At 37.4% G+C, this 20,597-nt stretch overlaps 1 protein-coding gene across 1 annotated transcript; it reads left to right on the top strand.

The window, feature by feature from the left end:
* The first annotated feature begins 5,160 nt into the window (after window positions 1–5,160).
* Window positions 5,161–20,397, top strand: si:dkey-163f14.6 (protein HEG). Its single transcript, XM_055232547.1, has 9 exons — window positions 5,161–5,464; window positions 8,198–8,374; window positions 10,320–10,484; window positions 11,279–12,010; window positions 12,096–12,344; window positions 14,586–14,714; window positions 16,058–16,255; window positions 18,125–18,244; window positions 20,252–20,397. The coding sequence occupies exons 2-9, from the start codon at window positions 8,200–8,202 to the stop codon at window positions 20,395–20,397; spliced, it is 1,914 nt and encodes a 637-aa protein (XP_055088522.1). The 5' UTR covers window positions 5,161–5,464; window positions 8,198–8,199.
* Window positions 20,398–20,597: the final 200 nt, after the last annotated feature.

Below are 20,597 nucleotides of genomic sequence, written 5' to 3'. Positions count from 1 at the left end.
TGACAAAACTGTTTAAGCAAAGGTAGGCTACTTTTATGTCCAAAAGTATAAATGGACATTTCAGTTATAATGCCACTTGTTTATATCAAAGAGAAAGTCGTTTTTACAGAGTCTAGACTTTGTACATTGTGATAAATAAGTAGCTTTTTTTCTTATTTGTATGATGCAGATGGAAATACAACTACAATACATGAACTCTCATTTTATGAAGTTTTTGAGTTTTATGCAGTAATTTGGTAAAAATTTGACATATTTTTAAACTTCGCACCAGTGGACTTTTGTAAATCATTTTGTACTTTTTCTAGATTCTGACAGGTTGATGTGCCTTTTTCAAAGGAAATTCTTCAGAAGGTCAAACATCTGTGCCTGAAGCAGCAGACTTCATTGTATTTTATCTGCTTTATGGCTCACACTTAAATCAGGCTGTCACCTCAAGTACTAAAATAAATACACTTCTTAAAACCATCAATATAAGTGTTTGTTTGAGTAAAATGCAACAGAAATAAACCTTTTTGTTGAATGATTTGACAATTTTTGGTTCATAATTGTTTAACTCTCGCTCCCTCTCTCTTGGCGTTCTTCCCACTATAATTACAGCTAACAGGGAAGTGGGACAGGCCCAGACGTTTAGACTGAAAATAACAGGTTTCATTCTCACTGAAAGCGTTTCGAGACACCCACCACAACACACAGGGCATCGCCGTAGTAACATAAACAGCTGGCTTATATTGCTATTATTCACAATATAATACAGTTATATACCCAGAATGCCACAGACTTCCAAATGAACATATGGCACTATCATTACTAAATTATCCATTATTGATTGAAATGAAATAGGCTGATTCACTGGGGGTTACAAATGTGCATATTGTAGCCTTTTAAGCCATCTGCTAGTCATCGTTTATCTTTTGCTGGATTTAAATTTTACAGTTTGGCTAGTAAACAAAGCTCCTAGCATATTTTTTCAATATAAAATAAAAGTTAAGTTTTTATAAAATAAAATAAAGTTTTGTCAATATTGAAATACTGGTAGTTGATTTTTATGTGTTGGTCATGATCATATTTTTATACAGCACCTTTCCACCTTCAAGGCACTCAAAGCACTTGACATCAAGGAACTACTGACCCATTCACACACACATTCATACACCAGTGTACACAGACACTGGAGGTGAGGTGGGTTAAATGTCTTGCCCAAGGACACAACAACAGTATTTATCTTTGGGTGTTGGACCCGCACTGCCCACCTGTGGGTCAGTGGATCTCTACCAATGATGTTTTATGATGTTTTTAGGTCAAGAGCGCGACAACCTTCGGATCATGCCCTTTAACCCACTTTGATGGTTAAGGTATAGAGAGTTTTTAGGTCTGTTCTTAACTATCATGTCAGGTAATATTATCAGTATAACTTATGTGACCCATATCTTTTGTGTGATGCTTTTATTATTTCACAGGAACACAGAAAGTTCAAGGCGCAGGTCACTATTAAAGGTCCTATATTATGCAAAATTGACTCTTGTGAGCTTTAGGCCACATTATAATGCTGTTACCTCTTCAAAAATATACCTAGGGTTGTGTTTTGTTTCATTCATCCATGTTTGAGTAATCCTTTATTATTATAATTCTACATTTTTCACTATCCGTATCATTCTAGTGAAGGTGTATGGATTTTAAAAACACTGGATCACTTCCTGTTTTACCACATGACATCACAAGGTGGAACAGTGTTTTCTGTTTGAGAGAAGAACTCAGCCTAAATATGCAGGATTTGTGTGTTACAAGTGGGAATGAAACAAAACACAACTCCAAGTATGTTTGTGATTAGGAAACAACATTATAACATTGATCAGGAAAGAGTGTAATATGGGCCCTTTAAGTTATTATTTTTCTTATTTTACTATATTTATTCAAGTTTAAAATTATTGCACCTGAAAAACTCTTAGAGCCCACCTTTTCATTTTACTCCACCCCTCTGCTCATAATGTTAAACGTGCATTCTCCTAACGCTAACTCCTGTACAGTGTTCTGTCATAGCCTGGTTTATTCTCACTGGGGACTATTATGGAGTGTCACAAGAGTTTCCTCGCAGCATGGACTGCTCTGTTTTGCATCTTTACACCAGGTAATTGACTTTTTACTAGAAGACTTTTTTATAATGTAAACTAATAGATTACAAATATGGTCCACATCATTTTCAGGCAGCCATGTTGTACTGAAGTGTGAGTTAATTTCTATACATGATGTTTTTGCTATGTCCAATTCAGTGGTGGAAGGTAACTAAGTAAAAATAGTAAAGTACTATAATTAAGTACAAATTTCAGGTCTTCTCTCTGTACTTTGGATATTTTATATTTTTACCTCATTACATTTGAGAGCAGGTATGAGTACTTTCTACTCCACTACACCATTGAACTGGACTGAAAAGTAAAAGTATTTTTTATCATTGTCTGAGACCTACTAAAAAGTCTGAGGGTTTATTTTTAATATGTTCATAATTGATTGATTGATTGGTTTATTTCGAGTTAGTGCCAAGAGAAAAGAATAATCATGTACATTGTAAACAAAAGAAAAGCACATCTCTCAAAAGGGAGTGGGAAGAAGAAAAACTTATATTAACCCACCCCTGTCCATATCATAGCTTCAAAAATGATATGGTTGCTTTTGTACATTGCTTAACAAATATTTACATATAGCAAAATAAATTACATATTACATCTCTCTCTCTCTCTCTCTCTCTCTCTCTCTCTCTCTCTCTCTCCTCTCTCTCTCCTCTCTCTCTCTCTCTCTCTCTCTCTCTCTCTCTCTCTCTCTCTCTATATATATATATATATATATATATATATATATATATATATATATATATATATATATATATATATATATACATGTATATACATGTACACATGATGTACATATTTATCCACACATTATATATACATATATCTATAAACATTTTATTTAATTTTTTAAGATCACCCAGTGCTGTCACCCTTATACAACGAAAGCAAAAATTCTTTATAATTCCTTTTAAACCTGTAAATATTTGGGCACTGCATCTCCCAACCCATTCCACAGACTGACCCCATACACACATGCTTTTCCTGGTGGTTCTCAATAATTTTGTTTTAAATTTACCCCTTCCCCTTAAATCATAATGTATGTCCTGTGTGCTGAACAGTTTTTGGATATTTAATGGCAGCATAATTTTGTTTGCTTTATACAAAAGCAAAGCAGTATAGAATTTTACCAGATCAAAAATTTTTAATAATTTTGATTTGAAAAACAGATTGTTTGTATGGTCCAGGTAACCAACCTTGTGCACGATTCTCACAGCACGTTTTTGCAATTTGAAAAGGGGAAAAAGTAACGTTTGGTAGTTGTTGCCCCATATTTCAATACAATATGTCAAATATGGAAGTATGAGTGAGCAGTACAGTTTGTAAAGAGCCTTTTGATTAAAAATGTGTTTCCATTTATTGATTACAGCAATACTTTTTGAGACCTTGGATTGTATGTATCTGATGTGTGGTTTCCAGCTCAGCTTTTCATCAATCATTATACCTAAAAATTTAATATTAGAAACCCACTCAATTTTGACTCCATCAACAATTATTGAAAGTTCTGAATTTCTTTTATAATGACCAAAAAACATAGCTTTTGTCTTTTTTAAATTTAGGGATAACTTATTGGAATCCATCCATAATTTAATTTTACTTAACTCTGTGTTCATCGTTATAATACGTTTTTTATAATTGTCACTGGAGAAAAATATATTGGTGTCATCTGCAAATAAAATTATTTTTAATATGTTAGATGTTTTAAATATGTCATTTATATACAAATTAAATAATTTAGGTCCCAAAATTGAGCCTTGCGGCACTCCACAATTAGAACTCATAAATCTGGAAGTGTATCGATTTATTTTCACAAACTGTTGTCTTTCAGTCAGGTAACTATCAATCCAATTTAGTGCAATGCCCCTTATGCCATACAGTTTAAGCTTTTTGAATAGTATTGAGTGGTTTAGAGTGTCAAAAGCTTTCTTTAGATCAATGAAAACCCCCACAACATACTTTTTGTTATCGAGTGCATTTGAGCAAACAAAAATATACCAATAAAAACAGTCCGAAAAAAATGTTGATTCAGTTGAAATGCTTATACTTTTTACTCTTTAGGTACATTTTAAAATAGGTAGTTTTACTTAAGTAGATTTTTCATGTGATACTTTTGACGGCTTTTTTGTTTGTTTGTTTTTTTGTTTGTTTTTTTGTTCCAGTATCTGTACTTTTACTTAAGTAACATAATTGAGTACTTCTTCCACCACTGGTCAAATTTAAAGAAATACTTATAGTATTCAGTACTGCATACTAGATTGTTCTCATTTATAAATCTTAAAGGTCCTGTATCACGCAAAGTGACTCTTGTGAGCTATAAACCATGTTATAATGTTGTTACCTCCTCAAAAACATAACTGGAGTTGTGTTTTGTTTCCTGCACATGTTTGAGTAACCATTTATTATCAGTCTGTCTACATCTCCAAAGCTGATGTATCTGTACTTTAAATCACTCCAAAATGCTCCATTCCACCTTGTGATGTCATGAAGTGGTAGTTTTTCAGGTTAACAACTCCTTTTACCTTTAGTTCATTAGAGATTGGCAATTCCAGGTCTGAATTTATGTTTTTAGTGAAGGTGTATGGGATTTAAAAACACAGTGGAGCACAGTTTTTTGATGAAGAAATAACATTATAACATAGATCAGATAATAGTGTAATATGGGCCCTTTAAAACTACAGAAGTGGCATCAGTTTTAAAGAGATATGCTTAGTTAGATCAAATGAGCACTATTACTTTACAGTTAATCTGCAGAATAGAGTTTACTATTTTCCAAGTTGTGTGGAGTGACTAAAAATGCCAAATGTCTTAACTTTGGACACAGATGGGGCCAGTTTCATTATCCAAAACTGCTTTGCTGGCGACATGGACGTGGGCTCCTGCTGCACTTTGGTTGTTTGGTTGTGGTGGTTGGGTTTTTGCATCTTAATATGGGATGGACTTTGTGGGCAATACATTTATTGAGTGGAATTTGTGACTGTTGCGTGAAAGGAACTGGCATGAGAGCAAAAGGATTCCTACCGCTGGTGCGGCTCATCCTGTCAGCGGAGATCATCTGTGTCAGTGGCAAATCTACAGGCAACGGACAGCTAACCTATAGTTCATCTGAACTCTTGGGACTACGGCATGTCGGTGCACCAATTTTGCCCGGTTAGCTTAACAACGTGCCCCAGGAGTTACGTCGGGGCCCTGACCCAGCGACTGACAGAGGAAGGAAAGTCAGGAAGAGGGGACGAAGAGGCGGCATTCGGCATCGTGTCCCGGGAGCAAACAAACTGCCGCTGCCATCTATAATCCTCTCCAACACCCGTGCTCTCAAAAACAAACTGGACGATCTGCACCAGCAGGTAGGAGCCTGTTATGAGTTTCGCGTGTCTGGATTAATGGCTTTTACTGAAACATGGTTCGGGGTGGATGTTCCAGATAACTTTATTCAAATTGACGGCTTCACTCACGTTCGCCTAGATAGAGACGCGAGCTCTGGGAAAAGCAAAGGAGGGGGCGTGTGCATGTACATCAGAGACAGTTGGTGCCGTAATATAGCAGTCCGAGACAAAATATGCAATCCGGACTTGGAACTGCTGTGCGTAACGCTGCGACCATATTACCTTCCGCGGGAGTTTACAAACATATTCGTTTGTCTCGTCTACGTTCCACCCAGCGCAAACGCCGGCAGAGCAGCCAATCAAATTACAGACTGCATACATCGCCACCTCCAAAATAAACCTGACGCGCCAGTGCTACTTGGTGATTTTAACCATTGTTGCAAGGCAAAAACTTTGCCAGGCTTTCATCAGTATGTTAAGTGCAGTACTAGAAGCAAGAATATATTAGACAAGTGTTATGGCAATATAAAAAACGCCTACACAGCTAAGGCCAGAGCACCATTAGGGAACTCTGATCATAATGTTATACATCTTCTCCCCACTTACCGGTCGGTTTTTAAATCCTGCAAACCTGAAGTTAAAACTGTCAAGGTGTGGAGTACTGACAAGAAGGAGGAGCTTAAAGGATGCTTCCTTTGGACAGACTGGGACATCTTCTTGGAGGATGGGGACATAAACAATGCTGCAGAGTCAATTACAGACTATATCTCCTTTTGTATTGACTCCACTATCCCCCAAGTTACTGTAAAACGGTATCCTAACAACAAGCCGTACATTACAAGGGGTGTTAAAGAATGCCTAAGGAGGAAGAGTGCAGCCCACAGGGTGGGAGACTCCTTAGGTGTTAGAGCGGCTCAAAAAGACCTTAATTTCCAACTACGAGCCTCTAGGAGTCGATATAAGGAACAGGCTGAGCAGCATTTGTCCACATCTAACTCAAGGAAGTTGTGGAACTCTATAAGACAAATGACAAATATGGACACAAAGAGAAAACCACTGTGTGCTCAGAATGAATTGGCCAGGGCAAATGAACTAAATGACTTTTACATGCGTTTTGATGCAGATAACAGAAGTAAATGTACAGCAGTTTTGGATAATGTTATATGTGATTTAAATAGAAACAGAGTTTTGATAGAGCCTCATACTGTTACAAAAGTGTTTAAAACCATTCATACAAACAAAGCTACTGGGCCAGATAACATGTCTGCTTTTTTCTTAAAAGCATTTGCAAATGAGCTCTCATCTGTTTGGCACAAACTATACCAGCTCTCTATTGACAACTGCATGGTGCCCGTACTTTGGAAAAAATCCATCATAATCCCAGTACCTAAAAAAGTGAGCCCCCAAGTGGACAATGATTACAGGCCAGTAACTTTGACTTCAAATGTTTTTAAATGTTTTGAAAGGCTGATGTTGGAAAAGCTGCGCACACAGCTGGAGACACTTTTGGACACATATCAGTTTGCATATGTAAGAAAACGTAGCACGAGTGATGCCATTTCAACACTGATGCATCTCATTTTGAAACATCTTGAACACCCCTTTACATATGCTAGGCTTCTCTTTATTGATTTTAGTTCTGCATTTAATTCAATACAGCCCCACATCCTCCTTAGCAAGCTGGTACAGGCAAAAGTAAACCCATTTCTAATAAGATGGTACTATTCCTTTCTATCAGATAGGCCACAACAGGTTAAGTTTAACTCAGCTCTGTCTAACACAACCATGTGCAGCACTGGGGCACCTCAGGGCGCAGTCAGTTCTCCATTTTTGTTTACATTCTATACCAATGATTGTGTTAGTTCTGAATCATGCCAGTATATATTGAAATTTTCTGATGATACTGTCCTACTCAGCCTGTTAACAAAGACATCTGATGTAAAGTTTCATGGTGTTGCTGTAGAGAAGCTTGTGGCCTGGTGTGACTCACACAAACTGCAGATTAATACAAATAAAACAGTAGAAATGGTGATTGACCCCAGAGCAGCTGGTGACCATGGCCCAGTGACCATTCATGGCCATAACATAGAGCAGGCAAGCTCCTTTAAGTATCTGGGAGTCCATATTGACAGAGATCTGAGCTGGAACACACAGGTGACCACTGTCTGCAGCAGAATACACCAGCGCCTCCATTTTCTGCGCAGGCTCAGATTATTTGGTGTCAGTAGTAATATTATGCTCATTTTCTACAGAGCTACCATTGAGTCGGTGCTAAGATATGGAATCACCAGCTGGTTTGGAAACTTGCTGGTCAAATCAAAAACCCAAATTTTAAATCTGGTGAGGACAGCAGGGAAAATTATGGGCTGTGCAGTCCCTCTGAGCCCTCAAGAACTTTACAAACAGGCCATGAGGAGACAGACCAGGAGCATTCTTTCAGACCCGACACATGTGTTGTACCCTGAATATGAACTGTTGAGTTCGGGGAGGAGGTACAGGGTACCACGGTGGAAATACAACAGATATAGACATTCATTTGTGCCTGTTTCGGTGGAACTGTTAAATGATAAATGATGTAGAAATGAGTGTGTGTGTTGAGAGAGATGTACTGCACCCTGGGTATGGTTTTGTTTGTTTTTTGTGGTGTGAGCAGCCCATTGGCCCAAGAAAAATTTCTCCTAAGGGAGACAAATAAAGAAATCTTGAATCTTGAATCATTCTCTTAAACTCATGATTGTGGTTTGTCGTTTTTAGCCATGAGTGACTCCAACAACTGCAGTGGTCTGAGGAGTCTGGAGAACGGACAGACATTTTTTCGTTACCGGGGGCTCTTCGTCATCTTCAGCTGTCGTCATGGTTACAGGCTCCATGGACACAAGACCAACAGTTGTGTGTCGGGGCGGTGGTCCCGGGAGCCCCCCATCTGTGTCGGTAAAGTAAAGCATCAAAGTATATACTGTTTACTCTGTGACTTGAATGTGGTTAATGGACACATTAACTTTCATGCACCGGTGTATGCAAAGACAGTTAGTCTGGACAGGTTAAGTGTCTTGCCCAAGAAGACAATGGCAATAATCATCTGTGGGAACTGGAATCGCGCCACCAACCTGTGAGTAAGTGGATGTGACCGATCTGCCTAGGATGTTTGAAAAACCAACCTTCAAATCAGTGCGCAAATGCTCTACTACCAACTGAGCTACTGTCACCCAATGCAAAAAAAAAAAAAAAAAAAATAGCTGATGTTAGATGCAAGTATATATTTGTTAGTATACTCAAAATAAAGTGCTCAATTTTGGTAGTGATTCAAGCTTTTGTATATCCCCCAAAAAGTATATCACGTCTTTTATTTATTTTAATTTTTATTATTTTAATCCATGTTTAGATCCCACTTTGATGGTTAAGGTACAATATGGAGAAGTTCTTAGGTCCTATAATATTGTAAAGTTATATTATCAAAATACCATAACTTAAATGTGACCCATATCTTCTGTGCACTCCTTTTGCTTAGATTATTAGTCTTAGTTCTGAAGGTTCAATTCCCGCTTTCAACATAAACATAATCGGTTGAGCAGTCACATCCACTGACCCACAGGCTGGCAGTGCAATTCCAGCTCCTACAGATGAATGTTGTCGTGTCCTTGGGCAAGATACTTAACCCACCTCGCCCCAGTGTCTGTGTACACTGGTGTATGAATGGGTGAGTGGTTCCTTGATGTAAAGAGCTTTGAGTGACTTGAAGGTGGAAAAGAGCTGTATAAAAAACACCAGTGTACGCAAGACAGTTAAAGTGCTGGACAGGTTAAGTGTCTTGCCCAAGGACACAACATTGAAACACTGACCTTTGAAACGGGACAAACGCTAAATCAGTTGAGTTAGAGCCCATAAAAAAAACACCCTTGAGGCTTTCTTCAGCAAGAAATCATTATTATTACACTGATTTGTTTTTTAAAGTACTTGTAGGTAATAATTTAACTTGTTTTTACTTCATCATATAAAAAAAACAAAAAAAAAAACCAAACAATGAATCACTTCTAACTTGGATTTCTAGATGAAGGTGGACTATGTAACTTTTCTAGTGGAGTGTGTGCCACTTAGTTGTCTCCATAGAGATGTCATTGTCCGTAATGTTCCACAGTATATCATTAAACTTACTTCTCTTGCATGTACTTCATTAGAGGTGTTTTTATTGCCAAAATTATACCTTGGAAAACAGGCTCACCTCGCACAGCTCTCGACCTTGGCCTGGCGCATTTCTTCATGGAGACTGATAGCTTTAAAGCCATACTGTGGAACATTCCAGGCAAAGCATTAACAACTCCATGGCAACCAGGTGGCGCACTCTCCACCAGAAAAGTTACACAGTACGCCTTTTTAACATTTACTTATTCCTACAATAAGAAAAACGTCAATTTCCTCTTACTTGGATATTTTGTATTATTAGTAAACACAAATATTGATTCTATAGATAGGGACTAGGATTGTCAAAAGTATCGAAAATCAGATACTAATCGATACTAAAACTAGTATCTTATTTGAGCAGGTATTGATACTAAAAAAGTCGCATTCGCAGGACAGAAATGAACCTTTCCTGGACAGCTTTAGAATGATCTTGAGCTGTATCAGAACAAGTATAAGACACATACTAGTATACACCCATGGATCACTATGGAACCTACCTCAACCACTGAGAGATTATACAGATATAAGGCCACATGAGAATATAAAAGTAAGTACTACAATTTAATGCTGAAAATCACATTCTATTATCTAAAGAAAGAGTGTTTTTAATTATCTTCATGGTATCAGGATTGGTATTGAGTCTATTCCTTAGTATCAAAATCAACTCAACTAATGTAAACATCCTCTCTCTCTTCAGGCTCCGGTTGCCCGCCCCCTGGTCCAGTGGCTCACGGCTCCTTCAGTGTGAACAGTGACTCCTCTTGGGCGGAGTTTTCGTGTGACGTGGGACACAAGCTCATCGGACCCTCCGCTCTGTACTGTAAAGGAGATGAGTGGAGCAGCCCCCAACCTGTGTGTGAAGGTCTGTCACCTGCTCAGAACAAACAAACCTGGAGTTGTGTTTTGTTTCATGCTCACATTTAACACGCAAACCCTGCATATTTAGACTGAGGTCTTCTCTCAAACTGAAAACACTCTGTCCCCCGTTGTGATGTCATTATGGTGATACAGGAAGTGCTCCACTGTGTTTTTAAACTCCATACACCTTCACTAGAATCATTTGGATGTTTTCAGACCTGGAATTGCCAATCTCTACTGAACTAAAGATAAAAGGAGCTGTTAACTTGGAAACTAGTAGTAGTAAAAAAAAAACAAACATCTAATGCAATGTTTTTTCTTCATTTTTACTACTTTCTTCACTTTATATACATCTGTAAGACATCAAATATATATGGAATTATTAAGTTAAATAACATAAATCATTTTTGATAAAGCAATGGTGGCAACTTTGAAGATTTAAATGTGAGATATAAAAAAAATATATTTAGTAGTGTTATTTAATGTTTTTTCTTTACTACACAATTCCATTTTTCTTACTTCATATATTTGATGTCTTCTGTATGTATATAAAATGTAGAAAGTAGTAAAAATTAAGAAAATAAAAACACTGAATTGTTGAAACTTTTAACTGGTAATGTATATAGATGGAAAAAGTTGTTAGTAGGCCAAAATTACAACCTTACTTTCATAAAATCATACATTTGTGTAGTACAATAGTGGTTCAGCTGAGATTCTTGATATACCGTACTGTACTTTTAATTATGTACAAAATTCTTTCAAATTTTTACCTGTAATGTTTTTTTTTTGTTTGTTCAGAGTCTGACCTGATGCACTCCCACCCCTTCATAGTGATCTCACAAAAGCCGACCGTTAACTGGACCCTCCAGGCCACCGTAGATCTCAAAACTAAAACACCATCCCATCATATAACAGAAGCCACTCCTAAAAATACATCTCTTCACTTTGACATCACCAACTCCAGAACGGATGGAACAAAATCAGATTTACTACAACAAATTTCAACAGTAACTTCTGAAGAAAATCAAGACATGCACAATCTGTCAACTACACAGAAAAGATTTTCAAAAGAGCTTCTACCAGCTGTTACGTCCCTTAAGACTACAACTAATGAATTCTCAGCAACTTTTACTACAATTTTAAAACATGATCTAACCCAAGCTGCTACTGTGCTACCATCTTTTCAAATACTTCCAACTTTTAACAATCCTATAATTCAAAATCTTCCTGTTTCTTTCAATCCAGTGATGACCAAAACAACTAAAACTCCTGTACCCCTGTCTCTTAGCTCTACAATGTCAACTTTAGCTAAGTCTTACGGTACTACAGCAAATTTGAAATCTACTTATGGGACCACTTCTCCAGGCTTGGGAATCACCCCTAACCAAAATATTAAGTCTTCAACTATTTCAGACAATATATGGACCACTGACCCACCTGTGCTCTTGCAATTCACATTAAAGGACCACAACTACCACACTACTACTACCACAACTACACCTCAAAACGTTGCAACTACTTTTAAATCAGGTACCAAAAATGGCTACCAAACCAAGTTAGTCAAGTAAGTCAACTTTAACTATGACATTCACCAATATTGTGTCTACTGTTACAGAAGAAAGCAAGATATTTTCAACCACACAAACCAAAAAGACAGAACCAAGCGTGTCCAGTCCCTTGTGTCCAGATCCTCCTGTTCCAGTGAATGGGGCTTTTTATTTTGGAAACAAAGAGACAGCGTGGCCTATAGAAAAACAACATATCCAGTATGTCTGCTCCCCTGGGTTTGTGCTGGCCAAAGGGGATGCTGTCCGGTACTGCCAGGAGGGAACGGCGTGGAGTGGAATTACACCAATTTGTGAAGGTAAGAGTTTAATATGTGGTATGGGTTTTAAGATGTTTTTACACTTTACTACTACTTTACTACTACTTTTACCACTGTCCACTCCTATAATTAAGCCAGGTTTTGCACCTTTTAACACAGTGTCACAGCATGTTCATATGTAGGAGGCCTATCTGTATTGACTCAGTGTTCTTCAAATTAACAGAACTTCTGAGGAAACATTTCCAGAAACAACCAAGAGTGCTCCACCACATTGAGGCTTTCCACGAGACTGTCAAAAGTTATGTGTAAACAGCACTGATGTGGAAAAATGATGCAGGATGAGATTTCTAAATAACACCAGTCCGGATGGCCTCAAAACGTCGTGTTGGAGTCAAATAATGTTCCCATCTTCAGTCAGAGTCTGTTCTAAAATCTGAAGCTCCTGCCACTTTGTCCTGCGCAATATAAACCACTTGAGGGCGCTGTAAAGCCGTCCTTGGTCTGATGCACTTGATTTCTGAAATCGTAGTACCATAGTATCTATATCATGGATCTACTAAAATAACCATCTATATATAGTCTATGATTCACAGTAAAATTACTATTTTCTCATTGTTTATGCACTTATGGACGTATAGAGAGCAGACACCAAAACATTACACCTTTAGTTCATAAAAGTGGTTTATTGAACAAATGCCATGTTTGTTGTCAATAAAAATATATCATGTAAGCTCTTAAACCATTAAAAGTTGTATGAACAGGAAACCTCAGTTAACTTTAAGATCTGTAAAACTTTCCTAACAAATAAAAAACAGAACACTGGATAGTTTTGAACAGTTTAAAACAAGTTAATATTCCTCCCCCTTCTCTCCCTCCACAGAATCAGTGCCCACTTCCTCATAATCTTTCTCTAAAGCGGCCATGTCCTCCCTGGCCTCAAAGAACTCTCCGTCATTCATGCCTTCTGCCAAATACCAGTGGACAAAGGCTCACTCGGCATACATCAGGTCAAATTTGTGATTGAGCCGCTCCCATAGATGGCTTCATTATCAAACATGAAGCCACGGTCTGAATGCTCCAGGTTTCTGTGGGTGGTCAGGATTTGTCAGGAGTTGTAGGGCTCCACCACAGCAGTGGACAGCTGCGGAGCAGGGTAGATGAAGAACTATAAACACTATAAACTATAAACTATTTATACATAAACTATTTATATTTATATTATATATTATTAAATTATATTATTATAATTATATTTATATATAAACTATTTATAGGCTCATTGGCTTGTCTCCATGGAAATGTTATGTTATTCCTTTTCCTGTAATGTTTTTCAGTATGGCATTGAACTTATCTATATTGCACTTATTCAATAACAGGAGTTCTTATTGTTCAGAAATATCTTGGAAAAACATGCATTCTTATTTTCCTCTGACCTGAGGGACTTCTCTTATAAGGTTAGAAAAGTTCTTTCAGGGAGTCAACTCTGTCAACACTGATTTGCATGCAGTAACTTATATGGTAAGTACTTTTAAATATGGAAATGCAGAGTGTAATGTTTTTAAATTAAATAATGAGAATGCATGGCTTGAGTGTAAATGACTGGAAACCTAAATGTATTTTAATTGTTTATAACCTCCCCGGGACTGTAGATGGAAACTAGCTTTAGCTAAATCTGGTGTAAAGCATCTCCTCTTTTATGAGATTTACGTATTTGCACATGGGCCCTGTTAAAATAAACCAATAAACTAAACTTACAGTGAGAGACGTCACCTCTCCACAGACCTGGCCTGTCAAAGCCTTAATGTCTTTATAGTGACATGCAAATGATGGCCCCACCTCTCGAAAAAATTTAACAGTGCATCTTTAAAAGGATTGTACTTGATGTTTATTTCTTTTTTGTTGAGAAATATGCCATTTACTCCATACAGTATATTGAACAAACCACCAGGTGCAGAAAAATTAGGGTGAATGGCTGAGAAGCATAAGGTAACAACTGCTAGGGAGTAAGAATTTAATCCAATCAGAGGGGTTAGTTGGATGGGAACCACATTGCAACAGCTACTTGTGACTATTATGGTTGACAATTGTTTCTTTGTCATGGTTCAACATCAGAGTGAAGAGGAGCTAAGGGGGCGGGGCTAACGGTTCATTCTAGCACATGTATTTCACTCATCGTTCAATAATGTTTTAATATTTATAATAATATTTAATCAGCAATTGTTAATAATTTTCCAGGTTTTTCTTATTTTCTGTGTTTTTGTTATTTTCCATGTTTTTCAGATGTGGATGAGTGTGTGCTTCCTGTCGCTGTGACTGGATGCCTGTTTGGTTGTGTGAACAGTCCTGGGAGCTTTCACTGTCTCTGCCCCTCCGGATTCACGATTCAGAGCCCAGACGCACACTGCCAAGGTTTAACTCTTTTATACTCAAAAAGGCAGAAGTATGTGACAACAGACAGCACAGACACAAAATAAGGAAATAAGAATAGGCTCTGTACACAATAACGGTGGTCAACCTAACTGTTAACGTTACTACTTCCTGTCCAGTGTAAGGCTCATAGTAATAATGCACTGTATAAAAATACTTTAAAAGGTTAAAAACAGCTAAAAATTCATTGATGCATTTCACATTTTGAGTAACTAAAAAAACAGACACCCCACTAATATTTCTGTGTCTGGAAGTAAATAAGTGCAGTAATCTTATGCAATACTCTGGAGTGTCACAAGAGGGCGCGTCGCTAGGAGTGAGGACACCAAGGGGCAGAACGGGGCAGAACTGCAGAATAAACCCTGCAGTTGAGCGATGAACAAGCAAAACTAAGCTGTCTCTGGTTTCCTTTCTCACAGGGTTTATCTTATAACCCCCTCTCGGGCACGGGAGGGGCTACACCAGCTATGAGGTTTTTGCAGAGTTACGCTAAAATGAATTAAAAAAAAATAAAAATTTAAAATAAAATTTAATGATCAGGCAGTGGACAGGGAGCTGCGGATGGATGCCGCAACTAACATGTTAAACACTTCACAGGTAAAATGAATACCTCACAAGACACAGTTCTATGTTTAGATAGATGTAGAGAGATGTTTGTGTCTCAATGCTAATGCTAATATTGACGCACCATAAATATTAAAATAACACTCCAAAATGAAGTATTCTACAGGTAAAATAATTGGGTAATTGGGTAATCTTTATTTTAATTTATTTGAATTTTAATAGGTTGTTTATTTTATGTTTTCTTTAATAAAAGACTGTCAGTTTTGAGATACAGTCAGCTAGCTAGCATGCTACTGTGTACAAAGCCTGTTTCAGTGCAGTCACCTGTTAATATTGTATTTGTTTGTTTGAATAAGATAATCAAGAAAAGGTAACATTTTCACAGTAAGAATGAAAAATGTGTTTTGTAAGTATAAATCGTACAGACTTTTTGGATAGAATTCTCCCTCGTGTGACGTTATCAATGTGTTTTAGAACACTGTACCTGTAATTTTCAACATATTTTTCAACTTTTCTTTGGGAATTGCTTCTTGGTTGGTGGAAAACTATCTTTTATATTTACAGGTATTATCCCACCAAAAAAATAAAGAATAAAAAAAAAAATCATAAATTATCATACGCACTTTAACAAACGCAACCCAGACTCAATGACATACTGTGGAACATTTTAGGCAAAGCAATAACATCTTCAAGGAGACAAAACGTTTCAAACCCTCCACTAAAGTTACATAATGCAGCTTTAAACCTTGTTTATTTTGCAGATATAAATGAGTGCGCACCTAACAGCGGTATGGGCCCTTGTTCGGAGCGGTGCCATAACTCTCCCGGCTCATTCCACTGCTCTTGTTCATCTGGATTCACTTTGGCTGCAGATGGACTCACCTGCATCTCTGAGTGTCCCAACGGATACAGGAAACAGCCCAACAACTCAACACTGCCCCCTACAGGCCAGTGTGTAGGTGCGTGTCTGGCTAGTAGTGTATTGATTGCAGTTTAGTCCTGGTTTAAATCTTATTTGCTTTTGATTTTGTTCTTATTCACTAGTTTGGTTCTTGTTAGTTCTGGTTTAGATCTGGTTTGAACCAAATGATTTGGCCTGGCTGGTTAGTTTTGGGTTAACATTAACTGATAACTAACTAACTAATAATGTTTAGGCACAGTCCTGGCTTGAACTATGGATGTGACGATATCCAAATCTCACGGCACGATAATTTTTGCGGTATTTTGTGGAGGCTAATGAAATTGTGGATATGCTACTTTTAAAATGCCTTGACAAGACTTTGGTTCTGTTATAATCCAAATAGTTCATATTTAAAAGTGAAGAGTTAAACTGCAAAAAACAAACAAACAAAAAAACAATGTCACCAAAAAGTATGTTACTTTTGGTACCATGTGTAGATATTATCAAAAATATCTAGTGGATTTAATGAAGGAGGGATGGAATAATATTTTGCTCGAAGTAAAATACATTTACAATACCTATTTGGCTTGAAAACAATTGCTGTGTTTCAGATGACATCACAACATCTATGGGCCAATAATGTTTAATACAGATGGGGGAAGATAAAATTGTTGTTTAAAAAGCCAATTTTTGTTGTAATGCAGACAATTATAGGGATGAGTCATTAATAGAAATGACCACCTTCAACATTTGTGAATTTACTTTTTAGATATTTCAACAAAAAGTACCACATAATGATGAAGGAAATTGGCTCTTGCCCCCATCTGGGAGTAGAATATTCTGGACTCTGAAAACCAAACCACCAATACTCTACAAAGAGAAAACAGCTAGCCTGCAATGACCTTTTCAAATGACATAACGTGTTTTTGTAAATTAACTCTCCAAGTGCTTAATAACAGTTATGCCTTCATGTAGCCTGCACTGAAATAGAGCAAAGGATCATGGTATATGTAGTTCCCTCTGTTTTGCTGCACCATAACAATGTATTTAACCAATTCGACATATTATGTGTTATTCAGGTAATCCAGTTGAGGTCCAATCGTCTTTTTAATTGGAAATTATACTGTTTAGATAAGACTTTGGAGGGGTAAATGGGACAGTTTTGTGGAAAAAGTAAAAGTATTTTTTGCAAAAATGATAGTATAAAATTGAAAAGAAACTTGTCCTTGAGAATAAGAAAGAAACGAAATCTTTATTTTTCTTCTTTTTGGCCATGTTGTCAAGCCTTGTTGTTCTGGACTGCTTTTTATTTACTTCTTATATTTTCTGGTTTTGCTGTGATCCTGGGACCAGCCCTTCTTCAGACCCTGTAATGTCACACTGTGGAGCTCCAAAGAACTGCAGTGCAGATCTGTTATTTTTTTCATATAATTTTGTCTTTGGACCCAGCACACTTTTATTGGATATGTCTCTATCTACCAGTAGTAAAAGAAGATTTCAAATGTTTCAACTAGACAAAAACTTGTTTGAGTGAAGATGTTTGGTTGCTCATACAAGCAACTTCTTCTGTTGTGGTCAGATTACTGATGGACACTGCCTTATATCTATTTGAAATTAACACACCTATTGTTTACAGTTTCTGTTTGTTAGCTAGGTCTATCTACCACTACTTTGCCCTGATTTGAACCTTGGACATTTGAATATAGGACACTGCTTTTTAGCCTCAATATTAATACCTGTTTTTTTTCTGTAGTACCATGCCGAGTTTCATTTTTTATGTTGCATAGTTTTGAAAAATCACAAATGCCTCAGTATTAATACCTGTTTTTTTTCTGTAGTACCATGCCGAGTTTCATTTTTTATGTTGCATAGTTTTGAAAAATCACAAATCACAAATGCAACAGTCTGTATCTGTGTCTATTTGCAGATATAAATGAATGTGAACACAGGGAATGGTGTGAATGGAAGTGCGTAAATCTGCCTGGGTCGTACCGCTGCATCTGCCCCAGAGGATTCACCCTGGCACAGGACGGGAGGCGGTGCAGAGGTCAGACACACGCTGGTCTAATCCTGGTCGACTTCAGTATGTGTTTGTTGAGATTCTTTTTGTTGCCTTATTAATGACAATACACATTAAAGGGTCCATATTACGCTATTTTCTGATCTATGTTATAACGTTGTTTCCTCATCCCAAACATACCTTGAGCTGTGTGTTGTTTCATTCACACATGTTTAACACACAAACCCTGCATAATTAGGCTGAGGAGTTTTCACAAACAGAAAACACTCTGTTCCACCTTGTGATGTCATGTGGTAATACAGGAAGTGCCCCACAGTGTTTTTAAACTCCATACACCTTCACTAGACTAATTTGGATGATTTCAGCCCTTTAATTGCCAATCTGTACTGAACTAAAGGTAAAAGGTAACTGTCAACGTGAAATCTACTGCTTCATGGCATCACAAGGTGGACCAGAGCATTTTGAGCTTTAGAGATGTAGCTAGATAAATAATAAAGTGTCACTCAAACATGTGTGAAACAAACACAACTCCAGGTATGTTTTTGAGGAGGTAACAACATTATAACAAAGCTTAATATAGGAACTTTAATATAGGAAATTTAATTACTTCATAACTGTATTTGTGAAGTAGATTTTGAAATGATTTTTTTTTTTCTAGAATCCAACTTGTTGAACAGAACTGAAATATAGATAGGCTTATTGATGCTGATGCCATCATCAAGACCGTTGACACTGATGTGTGGATTAACATTCTATCTTAAAAATGGCTCTCCCGTGCCCCCTGCCAAGTTAAAATAGGCCGTAAACATTTATTTCCAACGCGACTCTGAAAATATTGAATGACATGTGAGGCCAGGGTTGATCGGGAGCCCTCCCACTGAAGCGTGCTCTTCTCTTTATCACTGCTTGCTGTTTTAATTACTGTTTGAGACTTGCAGAAAAGGCCAAGGGTTTATTTTGAAGACGTTCATAATTTGAGCAAACAAAAATATAACAACAAATAAACAAAAACAGCTAGAGTAAAAAGATTGATTCAATTGTATCTGTTGAATGAAATTCAGCACAATACATTCAAAATTCAATTCAATTCAATTCAGTTTATTGTAGTCATTGTCACAAAAAGAACAACGAAATTGTGTTTGGAGCATCCCATAAAGTGCAATCCATAAGAAAAATAAAATAAATACCCTTAAACCCCAGTGTAACATTGACCCAGTGTGGCTTCAGTACAACATGAGACAGTACAACATGAGTCTTGTAGCGGCATGATGGTGTCAATAAGGTGCACAAAAACAGGGACATACAGACAGGGACTTGAGAATAATGACAAAATGCAACAATGCAACCAGTTCAGTGTTATTGAGAGTTGAATGTGTTTTTTGTCTGCGAGAGGGGGGCAGAGAGGGGGGGAGAGGGGCAGAGTTCAGGAGCCTCACAGCCTGTGGATACAGACTGTTGGCCAGTCTGGATGTTCTGGCCCGTATGGACCTGTACCTTCTCCCTGAGGGCAGCAGGTGAAAAAGATGGTGCGCAGGGTGATGTTGATCCCGCAGGATGTTGTGCACTCTTCTCAGACAGCGAGTGGAGTAGATGGTGCTGATTTCTGGAAGGGTGGTTCCGATGATTCTGCCGGCTGCTTTCACCACCTGCTGGAGTGCCTGCTGGTCAGCCTTAGTGCAGCTGGAGAACCACACTAAAAATCCATATGTCAGAACACTACTGATGGCACAGTTATAAAAGTTCAAAGCTTTATTAGATCTCAAAACCTGCATGAAATACTTTACTTTTTACTCTTTAAGTACACTTTTAAACAGGTACTTCAGTAGTGTTACTTAAGTAGATTTTTCCATTTGAGACTTTTACTTTTTATTTCTTTACCCTGGTTCATTTACTTAAGCTACAAAATTGAATACTTCTTCCACCACTACTGAGACAATGTTTGAAACAGCTGGGACTTGTTATAAAGCCACAAGCTGCACACAAACTTGACAAACTTGTAATTAAAATGCAACTTTTCTGTTTCTTTTTGCACAGATATAAATGAATGCAGTGACAAAAATGGTGGCTGCTCCCATCTGTGTATAAACCGAAGAGGGACGTTTAAATGCTCCTGCCCCCGCTCCCACCGCCTCTCCACCTACAGCTGGAGCAAGTGTGTCCCAAGAATATCAACTGTTTAGTACGGTATGGACTGGACAAAGTCGGGCAGGACAATTTTGTAATAAAAATCAAATTGTGATCTCATCCCTGTGCTATATTTGAGCAAAGTTTGTTCTTCTCCAGTACAGATATATTGTACTTAATCATAAAGCATTATATTGTTCAGGAATTAGGAAGTGCAAGTTTAGCATGCTAGTTGTTAGAATTACCATGACAGCCA

The sequence above is a fragment of the Periophthalmus magnuspinnatus genome, chromosome 3, assembly GCF_009829125.3.
Source record: "Periophthalmus magnuspinnatus isolate fPerMag1 chromosome 3, fPerMag1.2.pri, whole genome shotgun sequence".
Taxonomy (NCBI): Eukaryota; Metazoa; Chordata; class Actinopteri; order Gobiiformes; family Gobiidae; genus Periophthalmus; species Periophthalmus magnuspinnatus.
This window is presented reverse-complemented; position numbering and strand designations above follow the sequence as displayed.

What these genes read in the sequence shown, in the direction of transcription:
- si:dkey-163f14.6 (XM_055232547.1), top strand. Translation starts at nt 8,200, where the DNA reads ATGAGTGACTCCAACAACTGCAGTGGTCTGAGGAGTCTGGAGAACGGA. An exon ending in AATTACACCAATTTGTGAAG is followed by an intron (nt 12,345 to 14,585) that starts GTAAGAGTTTAA and finishes CATGTTTTTCAG; the next exon opens with ATGTGGATGAGTGTGTGCTT. An exon ending in CCCTACAGGCCAGTGTGTAG is followed by an intron (nt 16,256 to 18,124) that starts GTGCGTGTCTGG and finishes GTCTATTTGCAG; the next exon opens with ATATAAATGAATGTGAACAC.